Below are 27,946 nucleotides of genomic sequence, written 5' to 3'. Positions count from 1 at the left end.
ATGAACTTGCCCAGGTAGTTAACCATACTGAGAAATCTCTGCAGGGCTGTAATGTTCCCCGGCACTGGCATCTTGCTGATTGCCTTCGTTTTTGAGGAATCTGCTTTCAGGCCTTCGCTGGTAAAAACATGGCCAGTGCAACTGACCTTGTTCAGCTGGAACCTACACTTAAGGGGGTTGAGCCTCAGATTCATCTTTCTGGTACAGACAAACACTTTCTTTAAATTGGCACTGTGTTCCTCAATGTTCTTGCTGCCCACGAGTATGTCATCAACTATGATGGCACACTGGTACCCGGCAAAAATCTGTTCCATGGATCTCTGGAACACTTTACTGGCTGAATTAATTCCAAATGGCATCCACAGAAATCTGTACTGACTGACTGAAACAAGTGCTGAATATGGTCAGTAATGAGGATTTGTGGTTGAGTGTGATCTGCTAAAAGGAGGTCTTGGCATCTAGGACTTGGAATATGGTTGCACCAGAAACCCCTTCCTTGGTGTGCATCGGATGGTGTGGTCTCTTCAGGGCTGCGTTGAGGTCCTGCGTGTTAATGCATAACTGGCTTTCTTGCCTGTCCTTGTTGGCAGCTACCACAGATAACATCCATTTGCTCGGCTTGAAACCAGAGTCTTACACCCAACTCCTGCATTCTGTCCAGCTTGGCCTTAACTTTGTCCTTCACGGCCACAGGTGTATGATGTGCCAGCCGAACCACAAGTCTTACTTCCAGGACGCGCCTCATGGAATACGTTACTGGCAGCCTCCAAAGCTCATCTGAGAAGGGATCACTGTATTCCAAGAAAATTATCTGTGACAAATTGTCTTTGGAGGGGCATACTTGGTGAATGTCTTGACGAGTCTCATGTCCTTGTATGCACTTGGGCCAAGCAGAAGCAGAACATCCTCGTGGACAAAAAAGAACATCTGTAGGCAGCACCGCAGCTTCACCATGCCAATGGTTTTGATCTTCCTGCCCTTGTATACCACTAGACTTGTTGACTTGACACATGGCTTGATCTATTCCCCTTTTCTTAGCTGACTGAATGTCTTCTCTGACATGTCATTGCACTTGGCTCCTGTGACGACCTTTATTTCTGCTGCCTTGCCATTGACCTTTATGGTTACAAAAGCTTCATTGTTTCCCCTAATCAGTGTTTTTGTTGCAACCACTGCCATCTGCAATGTCAACCCATCGACAAAATATGTTACTTCTGTGTTGCTTTCATCCTGTTTGAGCTCTAGTTGGTTAATCGTCATTCTGGGTCTGGACCTAGTATTGATCTTCTCTCTGGATCTGCAGCATCTTTTGAAATGGTTCTACTTTCTGCAGGCTCGACGCTACTGGCTGAAGGCTGGACACATTTCCTTTCTCACTGCATGGTCACCTACGCAGTTGTACTTTGTAATGTGGTTTGGTCTGGTTGACTCTTCCTCCTGGTCTCCAGCCATTGTTTCTTCACAGATCTCACCTGGACTGCATCAACACTCGTGGTAGGCTAACTTCTTGCTATTCTCCGTAGTCGTTTCATAAATCTGACAGGTAGAGATGGCCTTCACTAATATTAAGTCATTGTCACGTTTTAGCTCCTTCCTCATGCTGTCATTATAATGCCACAGACCAGCCTATCTCTGATTAGATCCTCACAGAGCATTCCAAAGTTTCAGGCCTTTGCTCTTATCTTGAAATCGCTAATGTATGAATTGATTGATTTGCCAGGTTTTCGATTTCTTGTATTAAATTTGTGCCTTTCCATTGTGATATTCATCTGTGAATTGCACATTTCTCTAAATTTTTATTTTCAAGCACTCAGGGTCCTCTCTTGATTCTGCTGGACTGAGGATTGGCTCCCCTTCATGCACTTCACTGCATAAATAAATGATCTCTCCCTCTCTATGGCTTCCGGACTCAGCTAATTTAATTTAAATGTCACTATGCACTGCCGCGATAAATGTATCATACCCTTGTTCAAGAATATGCCAGTTCTCAGCAATGATACCCTCAAAGATGAGTAGGTTGGGTCATCTGAATTTATCCACCACAACGACTGCTGCAATGTGGTGCAGTGTGGTTCCTCACTTGCAAGTCGTCCAGGAACCCTCAAGCTCAAGGCGCTTGCCCTCCCACTTCCAACGCTGTGTTTGACGATGTGGTAGTAACACCATGACTTGAGAGGAGAGGTTATAACAATAATTATTTACTACTATTTAGAGGTAGAGTTCATTGTGGCCGTACCACACATGGACTCCAATCCAGACCTTGTGCATGTGCAGACTGCTAACGCAAGTACGGTAGCTGCAATGTGATTGCAGCAGGTGTCGAGTGACTGGTCTACAGATGTAATGCTGCACTTTCTACCAAATGGCAAGTCCGTATGGATCTGGTTCACCCACACACCTTCATTGTTTCTTGCCTCTCATGGTGATCCTTTGAACCTCTTGCTGTACCGTTGCTGGCAGAGGGGTGTCTAAACTTTTTATTGCTAAGGATCATGGGGTGTTGTACAAAATAAGTGAATTTCATTGCAGCAGATTTGAAATTTATGATTATGTTTGTTTTGATGAATAAAGAAAACTCGTTGCACTGTAATTGTATTTTCATGCCACTGATAAAACTCTGTGATTGGAATCAGTTTGGAAATCCTGATGGTTTGTCATCTGGGTAAGCAGGGTTCACTCCAACCTCACTTAAGGCACACAGGGCCCCACTGGAAATTATGCTAAATCACTGTGCAACCTTGAGAAAAGTGAATTACAAACATGTTGGTGTATCAATCAGAGTGGCATCCAATAGCCTGCACAATCTGCCATTCAGGCACCCAGCCAAGCACAAGAGCTCTGTCTGACTCCATGTTGGCCATTCTTTTTCTCTCACTGATGCTTTACCCGATCAGTTCCTCCAGGATGACGTTTACCCGTTAAGTGGGCCAGATTATTTGTTTCATCGTAACTAGAAGTGGATGTTACTACAAAATCTCAGAAGTTGTTGGGGAAATTGTTTTCTGACTCTGGCTGCCCATTAAATGCCTGTTCAAAGTGAAAAGCCAATTTTTGACAAGCAAGAAATGCACCCTGTGAGAATTGTTCTAAATTGCTGCAGGATTATCCATAATTGGGCCTTTTGAACTCTGCAAATTGTATCAGTTTTCTTGAAAGCTTGGACCACCTCAGGAATATTGAATCCCACAGACATATTCCACTGTTCAATAGGATCATGGATGTTTGACTTTTCTCAACTCCACTTTCTTGCACTATATCCATACTTCTTGATTCCTTCAGTGAATATAAATTTATCTGAGTTTATTATCGTGTACACAAGTACAATGGATAGTTGTAATGAAATTCTTGCTGCAGTTACAACGGTGAAAATTAAATGATCACAATCTGCCAAGACAAAAATATACTAAATATAAGAGGGGAGATAACATTTATGGTAGCAGTTGATGCAAAACTAAAGTTAAATTTAATTTGGGGGAAAAACCACCATTCTTGAACCATGAGGTGCTGGACCTCTGGCTCAAGCTGGCAAAGAGAAGAGATTGTGAACATGGATTCATTCTGCTTTAATTGAATGTTCCCTGATTCAGAGAGCAAACACTCTGACTGTGAATTCTCCCACTACTTCTTTAGAAGCCTTAGGAAATTCAACACATCTCTTACTAATTTTTATAGAGACAATGTCAAAAGTGTGATACAGCTTGGGATGGAACTTCTCTGCAGGGAGTTGTGAATGCTGCTCAGGCTATCATGCAAATAAATCTTTTTGCTATTGGTTTTGTCTGTAACTCCCACTGTCATGGCAAACCTCCTGACTCCTCTAATTTCATCCTTGAATGGGACCCCTTCAAAAACATCAATCCACCATCTCTCCTTTTTTTTGCTTATTTTATTTATATTTTCAAATAAACATGAAATTCATCAATTACATAAAAAACATAATCTTATCAATTGATGTTGATTTTGAGTAAGAAAAGAAACAGAACAAGCCCTAACCCTTCCACCCCCCACCCAATCCATCCAGGGTGGGGGGGGGGGGGGGAAATAGTCAATAGAATTGAAGAGAGAAAAAAGGACTTTTTTTAAAAAAGTAAAAGGTTTAATTGAAATCATGAATTTCCAGTGAAGGGACAAATATCCTGACTTACCCAGAATAACAGGTGGTTCACAGTTGCAGGGAGCCAATGGCCGGGGGGGGGGGAGGTGTGTGGGGCGGGGGGGGGGGGGAAGCATCGTTAAGAATGTCCACCTACACGTTGAAGGTATGGAGTCCAAATTTTTAGAAAAACATTGTAATTTTCTCCAAGGGAATACAAGCATATATTTCTGTTTTCCAAAGAGTCATATGTAGATGGGAATCAGATTTCCAGGTAACCGCTATACACTTCCTGGCCACCGCCAATGCGATCTTTACAAATCTTACATCTGCCATATTTCCCAAAATTAACAATTCTGGTGTCTGTATAAATCAAATCTTAATGATTTGTTCTAGAAGATTTCCCAAATCTTCCCAGAAAGGCCTCACTTTGGAACATGACCAGGTTGAATGACCAGGTTCCTGTTTTATTGCCGCATCTAAAACAATGATCTGATATTTCTGAATTTAATTTGTGTAATTTTTGCAGTGTAAGATATAGTTGGTGCAAAAAAATATAGCTTTTTTCATCAATCAGTTTGCCCAAATCTGTCTCCCATCTTTGTCTAGATTTATGTAACCCCTGTTTTGGGGCACCCATTTGAAGTAGGAAATACGCTTTCAAAATAAATTTCTTTGTCATCTTCTTTCAAACCAGAGTCTCGACTTTGCTGAATTGGGTCCATTTGTCCCATAAATAAAATCTTAATTGAAAAAAAGCAGAAGATAGTTATGATTAGTTATGCCATATTTGATCAAATGACATTAATTACCCCTGCTCATGACAATCCTTGATATACCTGATCCCTTTTTGGGACCAGGTTATGTCCAGGATTTTATTGTCCATTGTTAAAGGAATAAACATATTTTGAGCTAGAGGCATTTTAGAAGATAGCCCCCTTTTAGTCCCACTTTAATAATTTATTTTATTCCAAATATAATTATGTTTTAATAAGGGGGCTCCCTCACACCATCTCTTACCTCATCACTTCCAGTCATCTCCCTCCCACAGCCTCCCTTGTTTCAAATTTATGACCTCCCAGTCCAATCCATGGCTACCGATAATCCGTGATACCTTGTGTGCCTTCCATCACTTCAAAAACTTTCAGGACTGAATTGTCCCATTTTCATTATGGATGTCCAATCTCTATACATTTCTATCCCCTATATTGAAGATCACAAAGCTCCTCATTTATTTCTCAACTATAGACTCAACCTGACCCCTCTTATCAGCACCTTTTTCCACCTGGCAAAACTTGTTCTGACCCTCACTAACTTCATTGGTTCATCCCACTTTGTCCAAGACAAAGGGTTAGCCATGGGTCCCAGCTGTGCCTGCCTTTTTGTTGGTGATATGGAGCCATTCATGCTACATGCCTCGATAAGCAAGGACCCTCAACTCTTCTTCTGCTAAATTGATAACTATTTTATTGGTGCCTCCTACACCCATAATGAGCTCGACAACTTTACTGCTAACTTACACCCTGACCTCAAATTCACTTGGCCCATCTCTGGCAAAACTCTGTGTCTCTGTCTTCATCTTGGCAGAGAAACTTTCCACAGATATTTTCCACAAACCTGCCAACTCTTATAGTTATCTTGGCTATGCCTCATCGCACCCTGCCTGCTGGAAGGATTCTATTTCCTTTCCCTCGGTTCCTCTGCCTCTGTTGCATCTGCTCCCAGAACAAGATCTTCCATTCCAGAACATGCAAGATGTTAATCTTCAAAAAATGTAGCTTCCTCTCTACCGCCCTTACTTGTTTCACCACTATTTCCCGAGCATCTGCCCTGGCCCCATCTGTCCCCAGATGCAACAAGGACAAGGTTGCCTTTGTCCTTATCTACCACCCCACCAACTTCCACATCCAACATATTCTCTGTAATTTCAGCCACCGACAAAATGTCCTACCACCAGACACATACTCCCCTCTCTGCTTTCTGCAGGGATTACTCCTTCTGGGACTTCCTTGTCCACTAATTTCCCATTTAGTTTCCCTGTTACTGCAAGAAATGCTACACTAGCCCCACACCACCTCCCTTACCACCATTTTGGGCCCACACTTTCAAGTTTAAAAAAAAAACATCACGTGAATCTGCAGGAGTCCTATAAGGCATCCAGTGCTTCCATTGTGGCCTCAACATTGGAGAGACTGGACACACTCTGGGAGATTATTTTGCTGAGCACCTTTGCTCTCTCCGCTGCTGTACAGGGACCTCCAACCATTTTAATTCCACACACCATTCCCACACTGACATGTCTATCCATGCCCTCGTGCACTGCCAAACCGAGGCTACCTGCTAATTGGAGGAACAACATTAATATCTTGTCTTGGCACTCTCCAACAAGACACATTAATATCAATTCTCCAGCTTCCGTTAAGCCTCCACCTCTCCTGATTCCTTGGTCTCCTTTCTTCCAGCTCTCCACACCCTTTTCTTCCCTCTCCGGAGAGCTGCACTCTCCCCTTCCCATTTTTCATCTTTATTCTACTCTCTCACCCATCTCCACCTCTGACCTTTTAACTGTTGGTCTGCTTTTTGATACTTCCTCTCCTTTCCCCTCCATCTTTTTATTCAGGCACATACCTCCTTTCTGTTCATACCTTGGCGAAATGCTCAGGCCTCCAATGTTGGTTAACCTTAACTTTCTATAGATGCTGCATTACCTGCTGGGTTTCTCCAGCACCTTTGTGTATTGCACAACCTAATAAAAGTCCCACCTCACCCAGTTATTCTGACTTCTCTGCCGTCGAGCTGAAAATATCAGCTGGAAAAAAAAGTTGCACCAGTGACGCGTGGCGACTTTTTGTGGCCTTCAAAATCCCTATTACATACTCCTTTAAAATATGTACTCACCTTCCCACTTGCTTTTGTCACAATCAACTGCCTGCAGTTTTTTTCATGACCGATCAGCTGCTGAACAGAGTTAACGTCTACAAATGACTGAGTCAGGAACAGGCTGGCTGGAAGGCTGATGCCTTAAAAGGGTTAGGCCACCACCAAGGTCAAGGTCAGAAACATGGACTGAGGCCCGGGATCCAAACAAGACTTGAAGCGAAGAGGTCTGTGACCTATCCTTCTGCCTATATTACTGGGAAATCTCCCATCACTGGAGAATAAAATTGATAACCTGAGGGCAAGGCTTCTTTATCAGACAGGTAAGACCAATCTCAGTGGTTTGCTGCACCAAGACCTGGCTAACAGCACAGATTGCTATCCGACTAGACGGTTTCACCATTCAACAACTGGATTGGAACTCAGATTCTGGAAAAGGGAGAGGGGGCTGTGGGTGCTTTTTCATTAAAACTGGATGGTACACAGTTGTTGGAGTTATGTTGACTTCCAATTCTATTGCCTTAGAGAAAATCTCGATTAAATGCAGACCCTTCTATCTATCCAAAGTTCTCATCAGTGATTCTCACCGGAGTTTACAAACAGATACTTGTGGAGCAGCTGGATGTGGTCAGTAAACAAGAGATGGCCCAGCCTGACGCACATCAAATCTTAGTCGGGAACTTAAATCAGGCCTGTGGCAAATAAACCCTGCCACCAGCATGTGACCCGCTATACCAGAGGTCCCAGCGCAGTTGATCACTGCTACACTGAGAGAAAGAAGGTCTACTGTTCTTTCCCAAGACTATATTCTGACAAGTTGTATCACCGAGTTGTGGTCCTTCTGCCTTCATACATAGTCGAAAAAGAGAGGTTCCGGAGATCAGGTCTGTGCTAGAAGGTGGTCACAGGAGGCTGAAGTATGGTTATAGGACTTCCTAAAGACAGCAGATTGGGGATGTTCAAGGACTCATCTGAGAAACTGAACGATTACACCAAGGCTATCACAGTTTTTATCAAAACAGCTGTGGATGAGTGTTTCCTCTCCAAATAGTTCAGGGTTTTCCCCAATCAGAATTGTGGATGAACAATTAAATCCAGAACCTGATGAGAGCCAGATAACAGGCATTTAAGTCTGGAGATCCAGATCAATACAGAAGGAACAGGTATGACTTGCGAAAAGCTATCTCCTGGGTGAAGTAGAGATTGTGGATGAAAATGGAAACAACAAAGGACACCCAACAGCTGTGGCAGGGCTCAAATGTCATAACCTGCTACAAAATCGAATCTGGTGAAGTAGCAGACGGCAAAGCTTAGCTCCCAGAGGAACTCAATGCTTTCTATGCCCAATTTGATAACATTAACAGAGAAGAATCACCCTCTGCACCCACATATCCCCTGATGATCCCATCCTGTCTGTATCTGAGGATGATGTGTGTGCTGTCTTCAGGAGAATGAATCCGAGGAAAGCATCTGGCCCGGACTGAATACTTGCCTGAGTATTGAAGATCCATGCTGAATAACTTACCAATGTATTCACGGATGTCTTCAGGCATAAGAAGAATGTAGTAACCTGCAATTGACCAGTAGCACTTAAATCAACAGTGATGAAGTGTTTTGAAAGGCTGGTGTTGACACATATCAACTCCTGTCTGAGCAGTGACATGGATACGTTTCAGTTTGCCTATTGTAGCAACAGGTCTATGCTGGATGCCATCTCACTGGCTCTAAATAAAGCACTGGAACACCTGGATAGCAAAGTTGCTCTTTATCAACTACAGTTGGCATTTAACATCAACATCCCCTCCAAACTGATTAGCAAACTCTAAGACCTGGTATCTAGCACCCCATTGTGTTGGGAAGGACATGTCCTCCACAATCTCCATCAGCACCGGAGCACCACAGGGCTGCATTTAGCCCCCTGCTCGACTCACTTTATACCTACAACTGTGTGGCCTCAGGACGACAATAACACCACCTACAAATTTGCTGACGATACCACAGTAGTGGGGTTGTATGAAGAAAGGGGATGAGTCGGCATGCAGGAGGGAGCTTGATAATTTGGCTGAATGGTGCACCAACAAAAACCTTGCACTCATTATCACCAAAACTAAGGACTGATTGTTGACTTCAGGAAGGGAAAGCCAGAGGTCTACAATCACTGGGGGATCAGAGTTAGAGAGGGTGAGCAAATTGAAGTTCTTGGGAGTCATTATCTTGAAGGATCTTTCCTGGACCCAACACACTTATGGGATCGTGAAGAAAGCATGTCAGCACCTCTACTTTCTCAGGAGTTTGTGGAGAATTGGTATGACACCAGAAACCCCAGCAGATTTCTCCAGATATGTGGTGGTAGAAAGTGTGCTGACTGGCTGCATCACGGTCTGGTATGGAGAAACCAATACCCCTGAATGTAAAGCCCTTCAAAAGGTAGTGGACACAGACCAGGACATCATAGGCAAATCCCTCCACACTATATAAAACATCTTAAGGAAACACTGCCGTTGGAGAGCATCAAAAATCAAGGATCCACATCACCCAACACGTTCTTGCTGCTTCCATCAGGAAAGAGGTCTAGGTGCCACAAGATTCACACCACCCGGTTGAGGAACAGCTGCTACCCCTCCACCATCAGACTCCTGAACAACAAACTTGATCAAGGACTTATTTAAGGACTCGCAGTTGTGCAGTTAATTTTTATTCTCTCTGTATTGCAGTTTGTTTACATTCATTATCTGTTTGAAACAAGGGCAATGCTGCCTTAAATTTCCTGCTTCAATCTGCAAACTGAAACAAAGTGGAGGCATAAATAACATTGTTTTCTTTTGATTCTCCAAGTAATACTTCAGTTGTGATTCTGCAAAGGTCATTTGCTGTATCTGGTATTCCTGATGTCGCATCCTCTAATATTGGACAGACTGGATGCAGATTGGGAGATTGCTTTGTTGAGCACCTTTGCGCTGTCTGCTGCAAAGTATGCACTTCCAAGTGGCCAACCATTGCAATACCCTCACCGACCTGTCTGTCCATGGCCTTGTGCACTGCCAAACTGAGATGCCTGCAAACTGGAGAAACAACACCTTGTGTTCCTTCTTGACACTCTAACCACATGGCATTAACATCGATTTTCAATTTATGTACCCCTCCACCCCCAAGTCTCTTTCCCTGTCCCTATGTCTTCTTTCCTGAAGTTCCCCATTCAGAGAGCTACCCTCTTCCCACATCACTTTTCAGTTGTTTTTTTCTTCTACCCTCTCGCCTGTATCCACCTATGAACCTCTTGCTTGTCAGCTTGTGCACCTCACTCTTATTGCCCCTCCCCTCCTTTTTATTCAGGGGGCTGACTGTTTTTGCTTGTACCTAAGGAAGGGCTCAGGTCTGAAACATTGGTTATCCTTTACTTCCATTGGATACTGTGTGACCTGCTGAGTTTCTCGAGCACTTATAATGTGTTGCATTACATCTTTCTGAACTATTTGTATCCTGTTGCACTTGCCTGCCAACCTTTTTTTTGTGTTTTCTACCTATTGGCACATTTGTCACATTACTCCAAGGTGATAGAAATTGCATTCCTAGTGTTGATTCCTCAGGGACCCCATTGGTCACACATCGCCAACCTAAAAATGACTCCCTAATCCCTCATACTTTATACTTTCTGTCATGCTTTATCTCTGCCAATATGTGACTTGTCAGGTATGGACTGTATATTTCGTTGAAATATGGACCTAACATGAAAGGCAGCTGTTGAGGTGCAGAACGAGCATTGGGAAAATCAAGTTGCATTTTTATGTTTTCAATTTTATTTTCATTTCTGCTCTGGTTTATCTCTTGCTACAATTTTACTGATTTCCGCCCCCCCCCCCCCCCCCCCCCCCACTCCCTTTCTCTCTTGCTCTTTCTAACCTACTAACTTCTGATTAATTGGTTCAGGAGATGTACTATTTGATCAAATTCCCAGATGACAAATTTTGATCTTCCATTTCCACCACTGGAATAAAGGAAACAGAAATCAGTTCAAGCTGCTTTAGGCACTTTCAGGTGGCCAATTGCCCCGCTTGTAAAGCTGCATATTTTGGCAAAATGCGGCTGTGGGAAGGCCATATGAATGTGCAGGAGGCGCCTGCAAGGTGAGCTTGGTAACCCTCCTTGGAGAGGAATAATCTCCGCAGCACAGTGGCCTCCCCAGCCGCCTAAAAGTGGATGATAGTCAGCTGGCCAGTGCCTGACGGCTCCTCTCCCAGTCCCCACGCTGTTGGGCAGCCGGCACGGGCTTTTAGCATGGGTATGTCCCGCCCGGGACGTCCCCACACTGATCCCGCTACCCCGCTTTCTCCCACTCACGATATCAGTCCTCAGCGAGGAATGTCCCCACACTGTGGGGACTGATTTCAGGAATGGGGAGAGGGGGGCTAGATTGGCTGGCGGGGGAGAAGGGAGCTGGCCAAAATAATGTCAGTACCCGACTCGAGTGCCTCCTTCTCCCCCGCTGGCCGCTTCAGCTTCCTTCCCCCCCCCCCCAGCTGCTCCATCCCTGTGAGTGGGGAGAGAGTGGGGTAGCGGGATCAGTGTGGGGACATCCCCGAGCTATAGCCCGCGCTGGCTGTCCCAGCTGACAGCCAGCCATCCTGACTTGACAGCCCAAAGGACAGGAGCCAGAATGCGCTCAGATGGGCATCCCGGTGCAGTTGTCCTTTCAGGTGGCCAGCGCTGCGCTTTCAACGCTGCCACCTGAACTGCAATTTAAAGGGCCACTTCTGCTGCTTCAGACGCATTCTTAGCGGAAAATGCACCTGAAAAAGCCTTTTGTCTCCAGCTGCTTCTTTCCAGCCAAATCTTGATTTTTCTACTTTGTTGGATTCTGGGAAAATGCGTCAACTGGTTCTTGAATTGTTACTTTACAGATTAACACACCAAAAGTCAAAATGACAACATTCATTCATTCATGAGTAGGGAGTTATCTGTTGAATTGATGCTGACATCCAATTGATTACCTGGTCCTTTCTTGAGAATTTGTACTTTCAAATTTACTGTTGATTTTAATGTCTACAACACAATTATGATGCAATACACAAAAGTGCTGGAGAATCTCAGCAGGTCACACAGCATCTTCTCTCCTCTCCCATACTTATATTTAGACACTTGCCTGCTTTTTGCTCACACGATTTCGAATGGTTCAGGCCTGAAACGTTGGTTACCCTTTGCATCCTATAGAATGCTACATGTCATGTTGAGTTAAGCACTTTTATGTATTGCAATACAATCACAGCGTTTGCGGACTTCCTTGTTTAACATGATCACAGTATGCTGTCAATCAACTCTTAAAGCTTTGTTTGCAGACTTAATAACTTTAATTTGTCCTTCATTTGCATGATTAGAACAAAAGTTACTGTAGGTTTCTGTTGCACATAGAAGATAATATTTTAGGTTTGAGTTTAGAGCTGTATTGCAGTGAAAAGAACAGGATGAAAATGTTGACTAATTTGGTGCACACACGGGTTAAATATATTGCTGTAGACATTAGACAGATTTCTTATTGGTTGAATTCTGAACGTAGGAAACACAGAGCCAAACAATTATTCCTTATGAATGCATTGGGAGATTTAAACATTGTGTATTTTATTATGTTTTCTGCATATTTTATTATGTTTTCTACATATTGTGTTCTGGGGGAAAAACATGTTTTAATTTGGTCACACTTGTTTTATCAGTGGTGAAAATGCATGATTTTAAGTTACGGGTTGAAGCTTTCAGTGGCTGTCAAAATTTTGAAACTCAGCAGTATGTGTTCATGATGGCATGCCATAACATATTGAATGAAGTCTGGGAATGCACATCAATATTGGTCAACAGGTGGAAGCAATTTTTTTTTTCAAAACATTACAAAGAACTTTTTAAAAAAAAAATTCCTCTTCTCTGAGCATGTACTTGTTAACTTCTGAGCGTATCCAAAAATATACCTTTGGACTCTTCTATCTACAGGCCAAGATTATTTATAAATAATTGGAGAGATTTCTTTTTAAACTTCATTCATCCCAATCTCTGCAACAGATTAACAGTAGAGAGACTCATGAAAAATAGGGAAAATAAATATAAAATTTTATCCAACTGCATTAAATTGTTTTGGAAATAATGTTATAAAGCAATGGACACTTAATATTGAAATTCCTGAACAAACATCTCCCACTATCCAGGAAAGGCAGCCAATAGACTTGAGAATCCATCACGCTCTGGGCTCTTCCTCCTCTTATTGGGGAGAAGGCTTAAAAGTGTCAAATTGTGCACCAATAGGCTTAGACTGTTTCTTCCCTGCAGCTATCAGGCTCTGAAGTGAGCCCAACTGCAGTGCTCTCATCCTGCTCTTAACTTGCCTTGTAGTTTTTTAAAATCATGGTAATGCTGTACTCTTGTTTTTCAACCTTGTACGAACATGAGACTTAATCTTTTAGACTGCTCACAGAAGAACCCTTCTCACGGCACCAAGTATAATGGGAGAAATAACAAACTTAAATAGCAGTACCGTTATTAGTAGTTGATTTAAATTTTGACATTTCAGTTCTTACCCCCAACCCAAATCTCCTGCTTTTCCACACCAACCAAATATTCTCCAGCTTTGAATTTATTGATAGGTTGTTGCTGCGGGAGATGGGATTTACTGAGCTTGTTCTTATTCCTAAAATTGGTCGAAATATTTGTTTTTATTCTTGCTTTAAAATTAGAGTGAAGATGATGGATATGCATCGAGAAACCAAGTGGAGCAGCGGCCTGGAGAGTTTAAGTATGTCACATGAGCTAACACTTATTATGTCAACACGAATGTAGATGAATGTTATCCATTTGATTTGTAAGAACATAGAAAATTAACTTTGGATACATTTTCTTGGTGAATTTACATTGCCAGGATAAAACTGAAAAATGTTAATTAATGCAGAATTTGTGTGGTTTTACGCTATTTATCCTTGGGCTAATTAGTTAAAAATGTGTTTCGAGTTAAAATGTGTTTTGTGTTAAAATGAAATGGAATTTCAGAAGACTTCAATGTCATATTGTAATTTCAAATTTGAAATCTATCTGGCTCTTCTTTGCAAGGTTGGAAAAATAATTGTTCCCTATTATGGCCAAGGCGACACAAAATGTCTGGAATTTTGGATAGATTGTGAACTTTCAACTTCGAGGTTCATTCCTTTTACTTGTGCATCCATATCAATGGTTTAAAATTGATAACTCATAACATAAATACAATAGAAAAATATTATATGATGCAATAATACTGATGATATGAAGATCAGTAAAGGAATCTTTAATGGATTTTAACTGAATTTGCAATTGGTTGACAGACTGCATACATACATACAAGGAAGCACAGGCCATGAAGGCAGAATGACAGGTGATTTATTGATGCAACTTTGCAAAATCTAACACATTAGGTTTTAAATTAACAATACGGAATGAAGTTTTCTCGTTATTTTCTTGTTTAACTTAGGCAAACTTGATGAACACTGGTGGTCCCCGTATTATTATCATGTAAATTGTGACCAATCAATCTGCTCTTCAATGGTATTTATTGAATACAGCAATTCATAATTGCCCTCTACCTTAAACACAGCTGGGCATTCATGGTATCAAGCAAATTTTGTCACATTTTTGACTTGCTTTTGAAATTTAGATTGGTCAAAGAGCTAATTTTAAAGATTGTCTTGGAAGGAATTTTTGAGCAGTGATCTCTATATCTGAGCCTGTGCAGCCAGTGGTCAAATCAGGGTTTAGCCTAGTACAAAACTCTCCAAATGATGAGTAAGGAGAGGGTTGCAGAGCAAGAGAGGAAAACAGTCAGAAGAATTTTGAGAGGAATTTCTAAAACGAGACCCAATATGGGCTGTAGTGAATAGCAAGGAAGGCTCTCAAAGCTTGCAGCAGGATTTGGAAAAATGGGCAGCAAATAGCAGATTAGATTTAATGCGGACGAGTATGAGGTTTTGCACTTTGGGAGGACAAACCAGGGTAGAATCTGTTTGGTAAATGGCAGGGAACTGCGGAGTGCACAAAACAGAGGGGTCGTGGAATACAGATACATAATTCCTTGAAAGTGGCGTCACAGGTAGGCAGGGTTGTAAAGAAAGCTTTTGGCACATTGGTCTTTATAAATCAAAGTACATAGACCAAGAGTTAGGATGTTCTGTTGAAATTATAAAAGACATTGAGGCCAAATTTGGAGGACTGTATTCAGTTTTGGTCACCTACCTACAGGAATGATCAATCAGATTGAAAAAGAGCAGGAAAAATTTACATCTTGCTGGGACGTGAAGAGCTGAGTTACATGAAAAGGTTGAATAGGTTAAGACTTTATTCTCTGGAGCATTGGAGAATGAGGGGAGATTTGATGGAGATGTACAAAATTATGATGGTTATTGATAGGATAAATGCAGACAGACATTTTCCACTGTGGTTGGGTCAGATAAGAACGAGAGGACAGGTTAAGGGTAAAAGATGAAATGTTTTTAAGGGTAACATTAGAGGGAATTTCTTCATTTAAAGGTTGGTGGGAATATGGAGAGAGCTGCCAGCAGAGGTGAATGTCGGTTCGATTTTTGACATTTCAGAGAACATGAGATGGTTACATGGATGGGAGGGATATGGATGGCTATTATTTGAGTGTAGGTTGATGGGGAAAGGTGGAATAAATAGTTTGGCGCAACTTGTAGATCCAGTGGGCCTGTTTCTGTGCAGATGTGTTCTCTGATTCTAATCTAAATTGAGAGAAATAGAAGGTCAAGTAAAAAAATTGACGAAAGCTGGCGACAGAATTTTGTGGTTGCATCAGATTTACAGAATAATGTGTGTGTTAGAATGTGGAGGCTAAATGAACACTGATGAAGATTTCACAATAGTATAGCTGGACAAGGACGAGTGGAGGAAAATTAGAGAGGCAGAAACAGACTATCTTATTAACAGTTGAAGGAGGCCACTTGACATTATGCAGCCTGGCAAGTTTGCTTCTCCTGAGTGTATATCCATTTTTTTTTTTGCAATGATTGATCATCACAAGATCACAAGACAAAGGAACAGAAGGCGGCCACTAGGCCCATCGAGTCTGTTCTGTAAATCTACACTAAGCTACTCTGCACCAGTTCCAGTTTCTGGCCTTTTCCTCATATCCTTTGATGCCCTCATTAATGAGATAGTTGTCTATTTCTTGTTTAAATACTCCCAGTGATCTGGCTTCCACTGCTGTATGTGGCAGTGAATTCCACAGATCCACGACCCTCAGGAAGAACTTCTTCAGCCAGATGGTCGTGGATCTGTTTTGTATGGATAACTTCTAATTTTCAGGCTATGACCCCTTGTCCTCGATTCACCCACCAAGGGAAACATCTTAACTGCATCCACCCTATCTAAACCTTTCAAAATACGAAATGCCTCTATGAGATCTCCTCTCATTTTCCTATACTCCAATGAATACAACCCAAGAGCTGCCAAACACTCCTCATGTGTTAGCCCTTGCATTCCAGGAATCATCCTAGTAAATCTCCTCTGCATCCTCTCCAACAACATCACATCCTTTCTAAGATGGGGGCCCAAAACTGAGCCTCATCAATACCTCTTTACTCTTATACACTATTCCTCTTGAAATGAATGCTAACATAGCATTCGCTTTCTTCACTACCAATGTAACCTGGTCATTAACTTTTAGGTATTCCTGTACGAGGACACCCAGATCCATTTGCACATCTGAAGCCTAAATTTTCACCCAATCCAAATAGTATTCTGCCTGTTTATTTCCACTTTCATCTGTACTTCTGTTGATTTATAAGCAATATGTTCCACCTGATATGCCACCAATTAATCCATCGGAACACCAACTTCATATCTGCCCACTTAGATGGAGTGGAGAAAATAGATCAAAAGCTGCATCAGCGCCAGGTCCCAGGCTCTACAAAAATGCACCAGGTGTTCTGCGGATCCTCTGGAGGCTCATGAAGTAGGTATAGCTTAACCAGGAGATACCAACATCCTGGCAGAGAGCCAGAGAAATCCTGATCCCAAAGGAAAAGGGTTCATCAGAAATTGGCCAATTCCGCCAGATCAGTCTCCTGAATGTTGAGGGCAAAATCTTCTTTAGTGTGGTGACTCATAAGGCTGATTGATACATCAATGCAGGAAGTAGGGAGCTCAGTCTTCTTTGGCTGTCTGGAACATGCTTGCACTATTCAACATCAGGTCCTGGTTGCCTAGAAGGAGGGAACAGACCTTAATGTGGTATTCCTGGACCTCGCCAATGCCTTCGGCTCAGACCCTCATAACCTCCTCTGGACTGCTTTCAACTTCTTCAGGGTCTCAGTGGCTCTTACAAGCCTCAATAAGGCCTACTTCCAGGACTTGAAGCTATGTTTGACAACAGCAGACTACACCATAGCATGGCTACATCTGGAGGTGGGAATCATGGCCGGTTGTTCTATCTTCCTGCTAGCCTTTACCATGGCCATGGAGGTTATCATTAAAGCATCTCAATGGGTTGTTGGAAGGCAGTGTATAAGACCTGGTTTGAGGCTGCTGCCAATCAGATCATATATGGACAATCTCACAACACTGATCACGACCAAGGCTTGTATTGAACGCCTGTTGAGGAAGCTTCAAGAGAACATTGAGCAAGTTTGGATGAAGATCAAGCTGAACATGACCAGAAGCATCTCCATCATCAAGGGTAAGCTGGTAGACCAACATTTCTACGTGGCCGATGAGACGATTCCATCAGTCTTCAAAAAACCAGTGAAAACCTAAGTTCGTGGTATAATGCAAAGATACAGAGCAGTTACATCAGCTCAGGAAGGATGCTGTCAATGGTCTTAAGAGCACTGACAGAACCACACTACCTGGCAAGTTGAAGCTCTGATGTATGCAGTTTTGACTCTTTCAACACCTCATGTGACCACTAATCCTGTATGAAGTTCCAGTCTTGAACGTGGAAAAGTTGGAGAGACTGATCAACTCATACATAAGGAAGTGGTTTGATCTTCCCGGGTGACTCAGCAACATAGGACTTTATGGCAAAGGATTCCTAGTGCTATCCATTTCCAGTCTTTCAGAGAATATAAGTGCGCCAAGGCAAGTGATGCATTTGTAGCTCAAGCTGCCGTTATCCTGGATACTGGGAGGAAATGGAATCCATCAGAAGCAACTAAGTAAGCAAAGTGGCACTCAAGCATTGGGATATTGTGGGCCTAGTACAGCAAAGGAGGAATGGTCTTGGGGCTAGTACATCAGCCTGGAACAAAGCTGCTTCATTTCAGAGATGCAGGCTTAAATGCAGGGGTACGTCGGCAGGAGGAGACAGCAAAGTACCCAAAGACCATCACTCAGGCAAGGCAAAGGCAATGGACAAGATGGGAGGGAATGGAGAAAAGGAAGATCTCCTGGAAAGAGCTGTGGAAGATGGAGACATTCAGAGCGAGCTTCACCATCAGGGCTGGTGCTACGGTGTCTTGCAGCAGTGCTGGAAAATCGGCAGATGAGTGTCATTGCTCTACCTCCCCTTCACCCATTGGCCATTAACATTTGACCAGGAAGATGAGAGTCAAGCCGAAATCACTACATCAAGATCGGCTCTGGATGGTTAGGCAGGGGATGTAATTGGAAGGTGGCGGCAGACTTAGGTCGGAGGCTCTGCTTCCCAAATGAAATCACGGAAACCAACCTCAGACCAGACCTTGTGCTGTGGCTGGCCTCACTTCATCTCGTTTACATCATTGAGTTTACAGTGCTCTGGGAGGATGCAGTGGAGGAGGTCCATGAGCACCAGAAAATGAGGTACGCTGAGCTTGCTGCTGATGTGCAGTAACGTGACTGGAAGGCAAGGGAAGTAGGCTGCAGAGAATTTGTAACCACATGGACATCAAGGCTACTCTGGAAGTTGGGAGTGCGAGGAAAAAAACACTAACAAGCAGTCAACGATCTCTCCAGAGCTGCTGAAAGAGTAGTCAGTGACTCTGGATGAGAAGAAAGGGTTCCTTCCATTTGGGCCCTCAAGTAAGTGAATGTTATCTGGGGGTGAGCCCAGGATACTGGGATTCACTGCTGAACCCTCCGGAGGTGACGTGGGTCTATTTGCAAAACACTGAGGAAGGAGGACGCCCACTTGATAACCCAAAAGATGCCACTACTCACCTGGCTACCCTGCAGAGTCTAGACAGCAAGTCTCAGGAGTGCAATGTAGGATAGTCCTACATAACATACCTGGTCATTATTATTTTCTAAATAAAGTTATTAAAAAAATGTATGCATCAGGAACAGAAGTAGGTGACTTGGTCCCTCTGGCATGACCTGTTAATAAAAGCACATTGATTTCTCATTTACTTGATATTTCTGCCTTTCTGTCGTAACCTTTCACCTCTTTGCTTTTGAAGGCAAAATTCCAAAGATAGCAAACCTCTGAGAGTGTAAATTTGTCTTGGTCTCAAACAGGGAAGGGTTGACCTGGTTTCCACCTTTTGCTGATTCCTGACCTGTGGTGCAGGATTTAATTTCCCCATTTACTTTTTTGACCTAAGCTAAGCTTGTTCAGAACTATCGATTTAACTTTTAAAACCTGTCCCTGCCTTGGGTTATTTTTGCTGTAGAAATATTCGAGTGCCTATTCGTGATTGAAAAATCAGCTATTCCTTAGTTGTTATGCCCAGACTCTTGCGCTTCACCTTTGATAGAATTTAGCACAATTCCTTATTGTTACATTGAGATCACATCTTTTTAAACTTCAAACCCTGCAGAATTTTTATCTCCAGGTGCTTCCCTCTCCAATATGTTGATGCATCTATGGCTTCAGGCTTGTGTTTTACTATTTGTCCTATGATTAACTGCCAGGCCACATGCTATGGATATTTTCCCATGAAATGCCGTTGCATTTTTTTTAAAGCATGCTTAAAGTTTCCTCAATATCTGCTTGCGCAGCACTTTGGTATGTATGTTTTGCTTTCGACAAGTTCTTTTAACATTCAAAAAGTGCTGTTTTTATTTAGATTATTTAATAGTTCTATGATCTAACCATGTAACCATTGGAACAGGTGGGCAGAATCTTTATTGCTTTATTGTTTTGGATAATGCAGAGCTCTCTAATCCTGGTAAACATCTTTTTATGGTGCTCCGATCTGCAGTCACCTGATCTCAAGCTAAGAGTTTACAAGGCACAGGAATTATTCATTGAAGGAACATGGTATTGGGTGGAAACTGAAGGAGTGGCTCCTTTTGAGCATTGGAAGAGCATGGGAGTAGGCTGCTAAAATATCACAAGTATCTTCAATAATTAAAGAAGGATGTAGAAACTAATCACAAGCTTCTAAATGGTAAAGTATATTTTCTAATCTACTGGTCAACATTTAAAATATTTGCTTTTGTGATTATTTGGTATTTTTATGAAAAAACATGTTCTCAGATTGTGTATGGTATGATGAAGTCAAGGAGGAGTTTTATCAATTACTCTTGAAATTTGAATAAAATTGGATTTTAAGACGCATATTTTCATGTAACTAAATTGTTCCACTTTTGGAATGTTAGCCTTGGGATTGCATGTCCTTTTTAACCATCGATGGATGTCACCTGCTAAACTGCAGGATGTACTTAGTTAAAATGTGCATACAGTTGTTTTTGGCCTTTCTACTGCAGTCTTTTCCTAACAGTGCTTGGTTACGCAGCTGTCAAAAGGAAGCTTGTAAATGGAATATAACATCAGATCATCCCTATAATATTACTTTGGTGGATTCAGATTTCCTATTTGTCAAGCCATCTGTTCATAAGATGCTGCAACCACATGAATACCACTGTTTGAGATTAGAAAACAAATCACTAGGTTCAATGTCATCAATATAAACAAAGTTGGATCAGAGGACAGTTCTGACCTTGTTGCATGAGTTGGTGCGATTGTGGAATATTTGCCGAATATTACTGGAATTTGTTGTTACTCCGCGGATTAACATGATGTGGATAAGCATTTGAAATCTGTTGCATCTTTTCACCAGTATCCTGCTTTCCCCCCACCCCCCCCCCCTCAATTTTTAGTGATTCTTCTAATGGTAGAGGTTTGTCTCTCATCCGAAGTTTGCAATGACTTTTTTTCAAAATTTGCAGTTGGGATTTCTTTGTAATGTTTGTTTAGGTTGTCATTTTAATTCTGTACAAAGTGGAAAAGCTCTTGGGTGAAAGCATGTTAGGAGAGGAGCAGATATCAAGCAATTCGGGATGGCTTTCCTTCTGAAACTACCTTCAGAAGATGGATTTAGCCATCACCTCTCCTGTGCTTCCTTGAGTGTTGGCATCCCCTTGCTGTTTGACAATTATGTTAATGAAGTCAGAATTCATATGGTATCTTTCTGTGTGGAGGAAATTAACCTGCCAGTGCAGTTACTAGCGGAAGGAGAGTTCCTTTGATTGAGAGGACATGGATTCTTATAATAGCATAATACGATTTGGTTGATGTTAATAGCCATTGACTAAGAAATCCAAATTGCAATGGCAGTGAGATGAAGCTAAGATAGCAAATATATCGTTTGAGTAAACTTTACTGATGGAATATAATTGTTTTGGTTGTTTTTCTTATGACATCTCAAATCTGTTGAGAGAGAAAGATTTTTCGGAGCAACCACTCATGGTTGTGGCTAGTGAACCAAACCGTTCCCACAGTAAGGTTATCATCTGAATGCTGCTTTGTCATTACCATGTTTTCTATTCAAATTCACAGGAAAAAAAACCTGTGGAGGGGGCACTCTGGTCCAATTAGATTTCAAAAGACGAAGCAATGCAGAGTATTGAGTATAGAGAAAGCAGCATAGTTAGCACCACGCTGTGACAGCGCCAGAGACCCTGGTTCCTATTCGGCACTGTCTGTAAAGAGTTTGTATGTTCTCCCCGTGTCTGCCTGAGATTCCTCCGGGTGCTCTGGTTTCCTTCCACCCTTCAAAAATGTAGTGTTGAGGGTTAATTGGGTGTAATTTGGCGCAGGGCCTCATGAGCCAGAAGGGCCTGTTACTGTGCTGTATGTCTAAATTTTTTAAAAAATGAGCTGTACTTAAAATGTACTGACCTTTTGTGCTGAGTCTTGAATTTGTGCCAGTGCTTGGGTTTAGTGACATTTTAAAATATCTGAAATAATTGAGCATCTTTTCACAAGTTTCCAAAAATGGACATTGTCTGTTGTGTCTGTACAAATTGTTCTATTTCCAGTGATGTTTGTATGTCAAGCTTCTCAGATTATTCTGTATTAAGAGTACATTATGTGGGTGGATGTTTTCATTGGAATATTTGATTCCAGTTTTCCATGCAGGTATGATGTTTTTATCATGCATTAGTTGGACAGTATGCTGAGAATCAAATGTTGTTTTGAAGCCATCTGTAGGAAACTAAAACAAAACGTCAATGTTTCTTGAATCCTACCGACGTTAGATGCATTTAAGATTTTAATCATATTGACTTGAAAAGCATTTTTTCCCCCCTCAGTTTTAAATGTAATGGAATTTAATTGATCCTGTTCATGCTTTTTTATAATTTTTTTTCACACTGTGAACCATATCAACCAAAATATATATAAACGTTTCTCATTAAATATACACAGTGGCATTTTCTCCCTTTTTTCCCCCCTCCTCTCCCTTCCCCCTTCCCACCCCCCTCCAAAACCAATAAATATTCAACATAGACAATACAATAAAACCATAAAACAATGTCTTCCCACAATGAAAAATAGGCAAGAAAAATGCGTCATCTGTTTTTACACACTGAATCAAATAGTTTTGTATTATCATTTTAGGGGGTGGAGACCCGAGGCAAGTCCCCTCCGCCATGTTCCATGTATGGTTCCCAAACTTGTTCAAACAATGTGACTTCACCCTTTAAACTATATGCTATTTTTTTCCAATGGAATACACTTAATTCATCTCCATGCACCATTGCCGCACTCCCAGGCTCTCCTCTACCCTCCAAGCTAACATCGCACACCTTTCTGCTACCGCCAAGGCTATCACAATTAATCTCCTTTGCGCTTTATCCAATTTGAGACCCAATTCATCATCTCTTATGTTACTCTAAAGAAAGATCTCTGGATTTCCAGGTATGTTATTTTTTGCGACCCTACCCAACATCTGATTTAGAGCCTCCCAAAATGCATTCACCTTCGCACATGCCCAAATTGCATGCATTGCTGCTCCCATTTGCCTCCCACAGCGAAAACATCCATCTGACAATGTTGGATCCCACTCCTCCAATCCTTGAGGAGCAACACACAACCTGTGCAACCAACCACACTGTATCATGCGTAACCCTGTGCCCACTGTTAACTAATATAGCTACACCTCTAGCTTTTTTATGTTATATGATGCTGCTGCTACGTATCCTACCCAGTCTCTCTAATTTTTATGTTCCACTTCGGCATTGCGTTTCCTGCACAAATGCTATATCTATTTTTTCTTTTTTCAGTAAATTTAATAGCCTTTTCCTTTTAATTTGGTTATGTATTCCATTAATGTTTATATTCATACAGTTCAACGTGGCCATCTTGTATCTTATTTACACCTCTTTTCCGCTTCCTCACCACCTCCATCCCCTTTTTCCCATTTTCATCTCTCAGTTCTCCCTTTTTAAACTCAATGTATGACAACACATTTAAAACATAAAATACTCAAATTCCCACACCCAATATTACCTTAACCCCAAATGCCCCCCTTCCCCCCATTCCCCCCCCCCCCCTGAGTTGCCCCTTATCCCTTGCCGGGCAACCACAACTTCCCTTTCCATTTGGGTTGCAATCTTGCTCGCAAGCGTCAACTGATTTCACAGTGACGGTTATTCTCTTCCGCCCCCCCCCCCCAGAAAACACTTTTTTTTACACATATAACAAAGCTCTCCCTTCCCCCCCTATTCCCTTCCTTCCCCTCTCTTTTCCCTCTATAGTACTTTACATATACATTGTTTTTACATCTTTATATATACTTTATCACCTTTCTTCATTCTTGTTACATCTTTTCATCTCTCCTATCCTGCAAACGCTCTGCAAATTCTTGTGCTTCCTCCGAATCCGAGAACAGTCTGTTTTGCTCCCTGGGTATAAATATTTTAAGCACGGCTGGATGTCTTAACATGAATTTATAACCTTTTTTCCATAGAATCAATTTTGCTGTATTAAACTCTTTCCTCTTCTTTAAGAGTTCAAAACTTATGTCTGGGTAAAAAAATATTTTTTAACCCTTGTATTCCAATGGTTTTTTTTAATCTTCTCTAACTTTATTCCTTGACTGTTGCAGTATATTTTCTCTTGTTATCTCAAAAATTTTACTAAGATGGATCTTGGTTTTTGATGTGCCTGTGGTTTCGGAGCTAGTGTTCTGTGTGCCCTTTCTATTTCCATTTCTTCCTGCATTTCTGTCATTCCCAGGACCTTTGGGATCCATCCTTTTATAAATTCCTTCATCTCTGTGCCTTCTTCACCCTCCTTCAGGCCCGCCCTTTTTTATGTTGTTTTGCCTACTATAATTTTCTAACATTTTTTTTAACTTCATTTATTCATTCAAAATACAGATAATAAGTAACATACATAGCAATAAACTAAACATGAATGATATATTTAATATATATATAAAAGAAAAAATAAAGAAAGAAAAAAAGAAAAAGAGAAAAAAAAAGAACCCCCCCCCCCTTTCAGCCAACTCTCCTAAGGAGAGCCATAAAAGAGAAAAAAAAAGAAAAATTAAGCATACGTATTAAGATCTAATCAATATAAATCAAAATGTAAATATTCTGAATATAACAACCACTTATTAATAAAAAACTATAGTTATCATGCGAAACATATGTGATTTTTTCCATTATTAAACAATATTTCATCTCATTATGCTATCTATTAATATCAATCATATTCGTATCTTTCCACGTACTAGCAATACATTTTTTCGCTACAGATAATGCTAAATATACAAAAGCAAGTTGAAATTTATATCCTGTAACATTTGATACATAACTGAAATATAACCCTTCTCTGGTACCTTCATAAGAAAAGTATCAAATTCAGTCATTTCAGGTAAAATCATATCTCTACCAAACACATGCTTTACCAAAGATCGAATTTGATAATAAAGAAACAAAGAATTCTTATCAATACCATAACTGTCCCTCATCTGATCAAAAGATAAAAATTTACCTTCTTTAAAACAATCTCCCAAATTTTCCACACCTTTAAATCTGCAATATATTAAACTTCGATTATGTATTGAGAAAGAAATAAGTTGATTATTATACAACGGAGTCAAGGCCAACAATTCACCACTAAAACCTATCATTTTCTTTACCTTTGTCCATAACTTCATTAAATGTTTTAATATAGGCACATTATGTTGCTGTAACAAATTTACATTCCATCTAAACAAAAATTGATGTATTTAAACCTCGAACATTAAAAGTAGCAAACCTCAACTTTGACATATCTACTTATATTACAAAAAACTAATAATATCTATATATAAAAACTCAAAACAACATAAATAGGCACTCCAATAGGAGAAAAAGAAACCACAAATTAAAGACTAAATAAAAATGAAAAAAAAAAGATAAAATAAAAAAAAAACCCAAAAAACTACCAAAAGGTAGTAATCCCTAAACCAATCTTGGGTGTGGATCACCCACCAGTGGCTGATGACTAATAGAACATAGAACAAATCTCTCCCTCCCCAGCCAAACAAAGAATAACAATAAGATATCATAATAATATAAAAATAAAGTAAGAATAAGAAAGTTCTTCTATTCATCCAGGAGATTCCAAACTCGGTGACCCCATTTCAAGAGGAATTGGACTCTTTCCATTCCCATTTCTCCCATTTCTACCATTTCTTCCATTTCCAGAACAACCAGCTTTTTCTTTAGGAGACAATGGTGGGCTACGTCTTTGTCCTCTTACATCTGGCAACGAATCAGCAAAAATCATTGCTTCACGCTCATTCTCAAAAAAACGAGATTGAAAGTCTCCACAAAACACCTTCAACTCTGCCGAATAGCGAAAAGTAGACTTATAGCCTTTACGTCACAAAACTTCTTTAACTGGATTAAATCGACGCCGACGCTGAATAACCTCTTTACTCAAATCGGGATTAAAAAAATCTCTACTATTCTGAATCATTAACAGAGCTTGTCGTTGTCTCGCATTTTGCACTGCTAGACGAAGTATTGTTTCTCTGTCCAAATAATTGAAGCATCGAATTATCATGGGCCTCGGTGATTGACCAGGCAGAGGTCTTCTTCTTAAGGCTCTATGAGCTTTTTCCAATACCAAGCCTCCAGAGAAAAATTCTTGCCCCAATATTTGTGGGATCCATTCTGTAAAAAAATGAAGAGGATCTTGTTCTTCCATACCTTCCGGCAAACCAACAATCTTCACATTGTTCCTTCTACTTTGATTCTCCAAATATTCTACTTTCTTCTCTAACTCCTTCTCACGTTCTCGCAATTCTTTAATGAATTTTTCCACCTCCATCACTTTTTCTGTATTAGAGGCCACTTGCTGTAATTCCAGTAATGCTTGCATTCCAAACCAGAATAAAATCTTCAGAAAATACTTCCACACGTGCATTAACTGTAGTGAATTCTGACCTCATACTCTCTTTCATTTGAGCCAACTCTTGCATTATCGGCTGAGTAACAGTACTTAACAGGTTAAGTTGTAATTCAGAAAGACTCAACCCTGTTTTCTTTAACGTAGTGTCAGAACCAGATAACTGCAGCTCCTGCTGCAGCTCAACAGCAGGCATTTTAACAGATTTTTAAACAAATTTACTGCGAGATTGAACTCCCAGCGACGGCACCCCAGCCCCATCAGGGGGTAGATGTTGATCTCCCCCCACAACTCGCTGTTGTTTCAAGAACTCACGGACAAGATTAAGGTCTTCAGGTTGGAGTACTGCCTGAGTAGTTTCAAACAATGGAGTCATTTTCCTACGAGCTCTCTCTGTTAAAGTTGGCAGGCTGCCAGAATCAGAATCCATTTCTTGGGAACACGCACCTTCCTCCTGAGAACGAGTAATTCCAGCGATATCCTTCTCCTGGTGAGTAGTAGTCATTTTTTTTTCAGCTCCCACAGGCAATAAATCTGAAGCTGTAGCAGGCTTTTTAGGCTTTAAATCTTCAACACTCCGAAAATGTAATTTCTTCTGCACGAAGTTTAATCTTTTTACCATTAATGGCCATAACAGTTCCTTAATACTTTAAACTAAGTTTTAAAAAAGTTTAAACTTAAAAACAAAAAGTTAACAATGGGTTCTTAAAAGTCTGGCCAGAGAGGTTGAGATTACACGTCTAGACTCTACGCCATCTTGCCATGCCCCCCATAATTTTCTAACATATCAATTTTCTGAGATAACAAGTCTTGTGTCTCTTTAATTTTTGTCACTTTCTTCCAATTTTCCTCTTAAGTCATTTACTTCCATTTCTACCGCCATTTCTTGTTCTTCCACATTTTCTACTCTTTTCCCTATTTCTGTCATGACCCGATCCAAACTTGGCATTTTATCTTCTGTTCTTTTCATTTTTCTTTTAATTGCACTAAATTCTAATGACAAGCATTCTTTTAATGCTCTCATTTGTTCTTCAAAAAAGGCTTTATCTATATTCTGTCCATCTGTTTTACCTTCTATTTCTCTGTAAAGATCTTGGTCTTCATCTTCCTCTTCTTCTGTGTCTGTATCTGTGTTTGTGTCTTCTTCTCTTCTTTGTATCTGTGTCTCTTCTGATTCTCTTGATGAGTTGCTTGTATCTCTTTGTCGGGCCTCTTTTTGCTGGGCCTCTTGTTATTGATCCTCCCCTCCTGGGCTGCTCATCTGTCGGGCCTCCTGCTGCTGCTCCTCTTGCTGTTCACCCCGTTGACTTTCTTCCTTGCCTGGTTCCTCACTCCCTCTCCTGCCGCCTTCCTCATCTTCCTGCTGAGAGCCCTGGTGTTGGGCGTCCCTCAGCTGGTCGTGTCATGGC

At 41.1% G+C, this 27,946-nt stretch overlaps 1 protein-coding gene across 19 annotated transcripts in view; it reads left to right on the top strand.

Annotated features, from left to right (window-relative positions):
* ctbp1 (C-terminal binding protein 1) overlaps positions 1 to 27,946 on the top strand; it is a 424,680-nt gene that overhangs the window by 251,816 nt on the left and 144,918 nt on the right. For 14 of the 19 annotated variants that reach the window (XM_069923684.1, XM_069923686.1, XM_069923689.1 and 11 more), the window contains one exon: positions 13,684 to 13,742. The exons of the other annotated variants lie outside the window; for them this stretch is intronic. In XM_069923684.1, the coding sequence (XP_069779785.1) occupies positions 13,684 to 13,742 (59 nt within the window). Of the gene's footprint in view, positions 1 to 13,683; positions 13,743 to 27,946 lie in introns of those variants that run through there. 19 annotated transcript variants of the gene reach the window in all.

The sequence above is a fragment of the Narcine bancroftii genome, chromosome 3, assembly GCF_036971445.1.
Source record: "Narcine bancroftii isolate sNarBan1 chromosome 3, sNarBan1.hap1, whole genome shotgun sequence".
Lineage (NCBI taxonomy): Eukaryota > Metazoa > Chordata > Chondrichthyes > Torpediniformes > Narcinidae > Narcine > Narcine bancroftii.
This window is presented reverse-complemented; position numbering and strand designations above follow the sequence as displayed.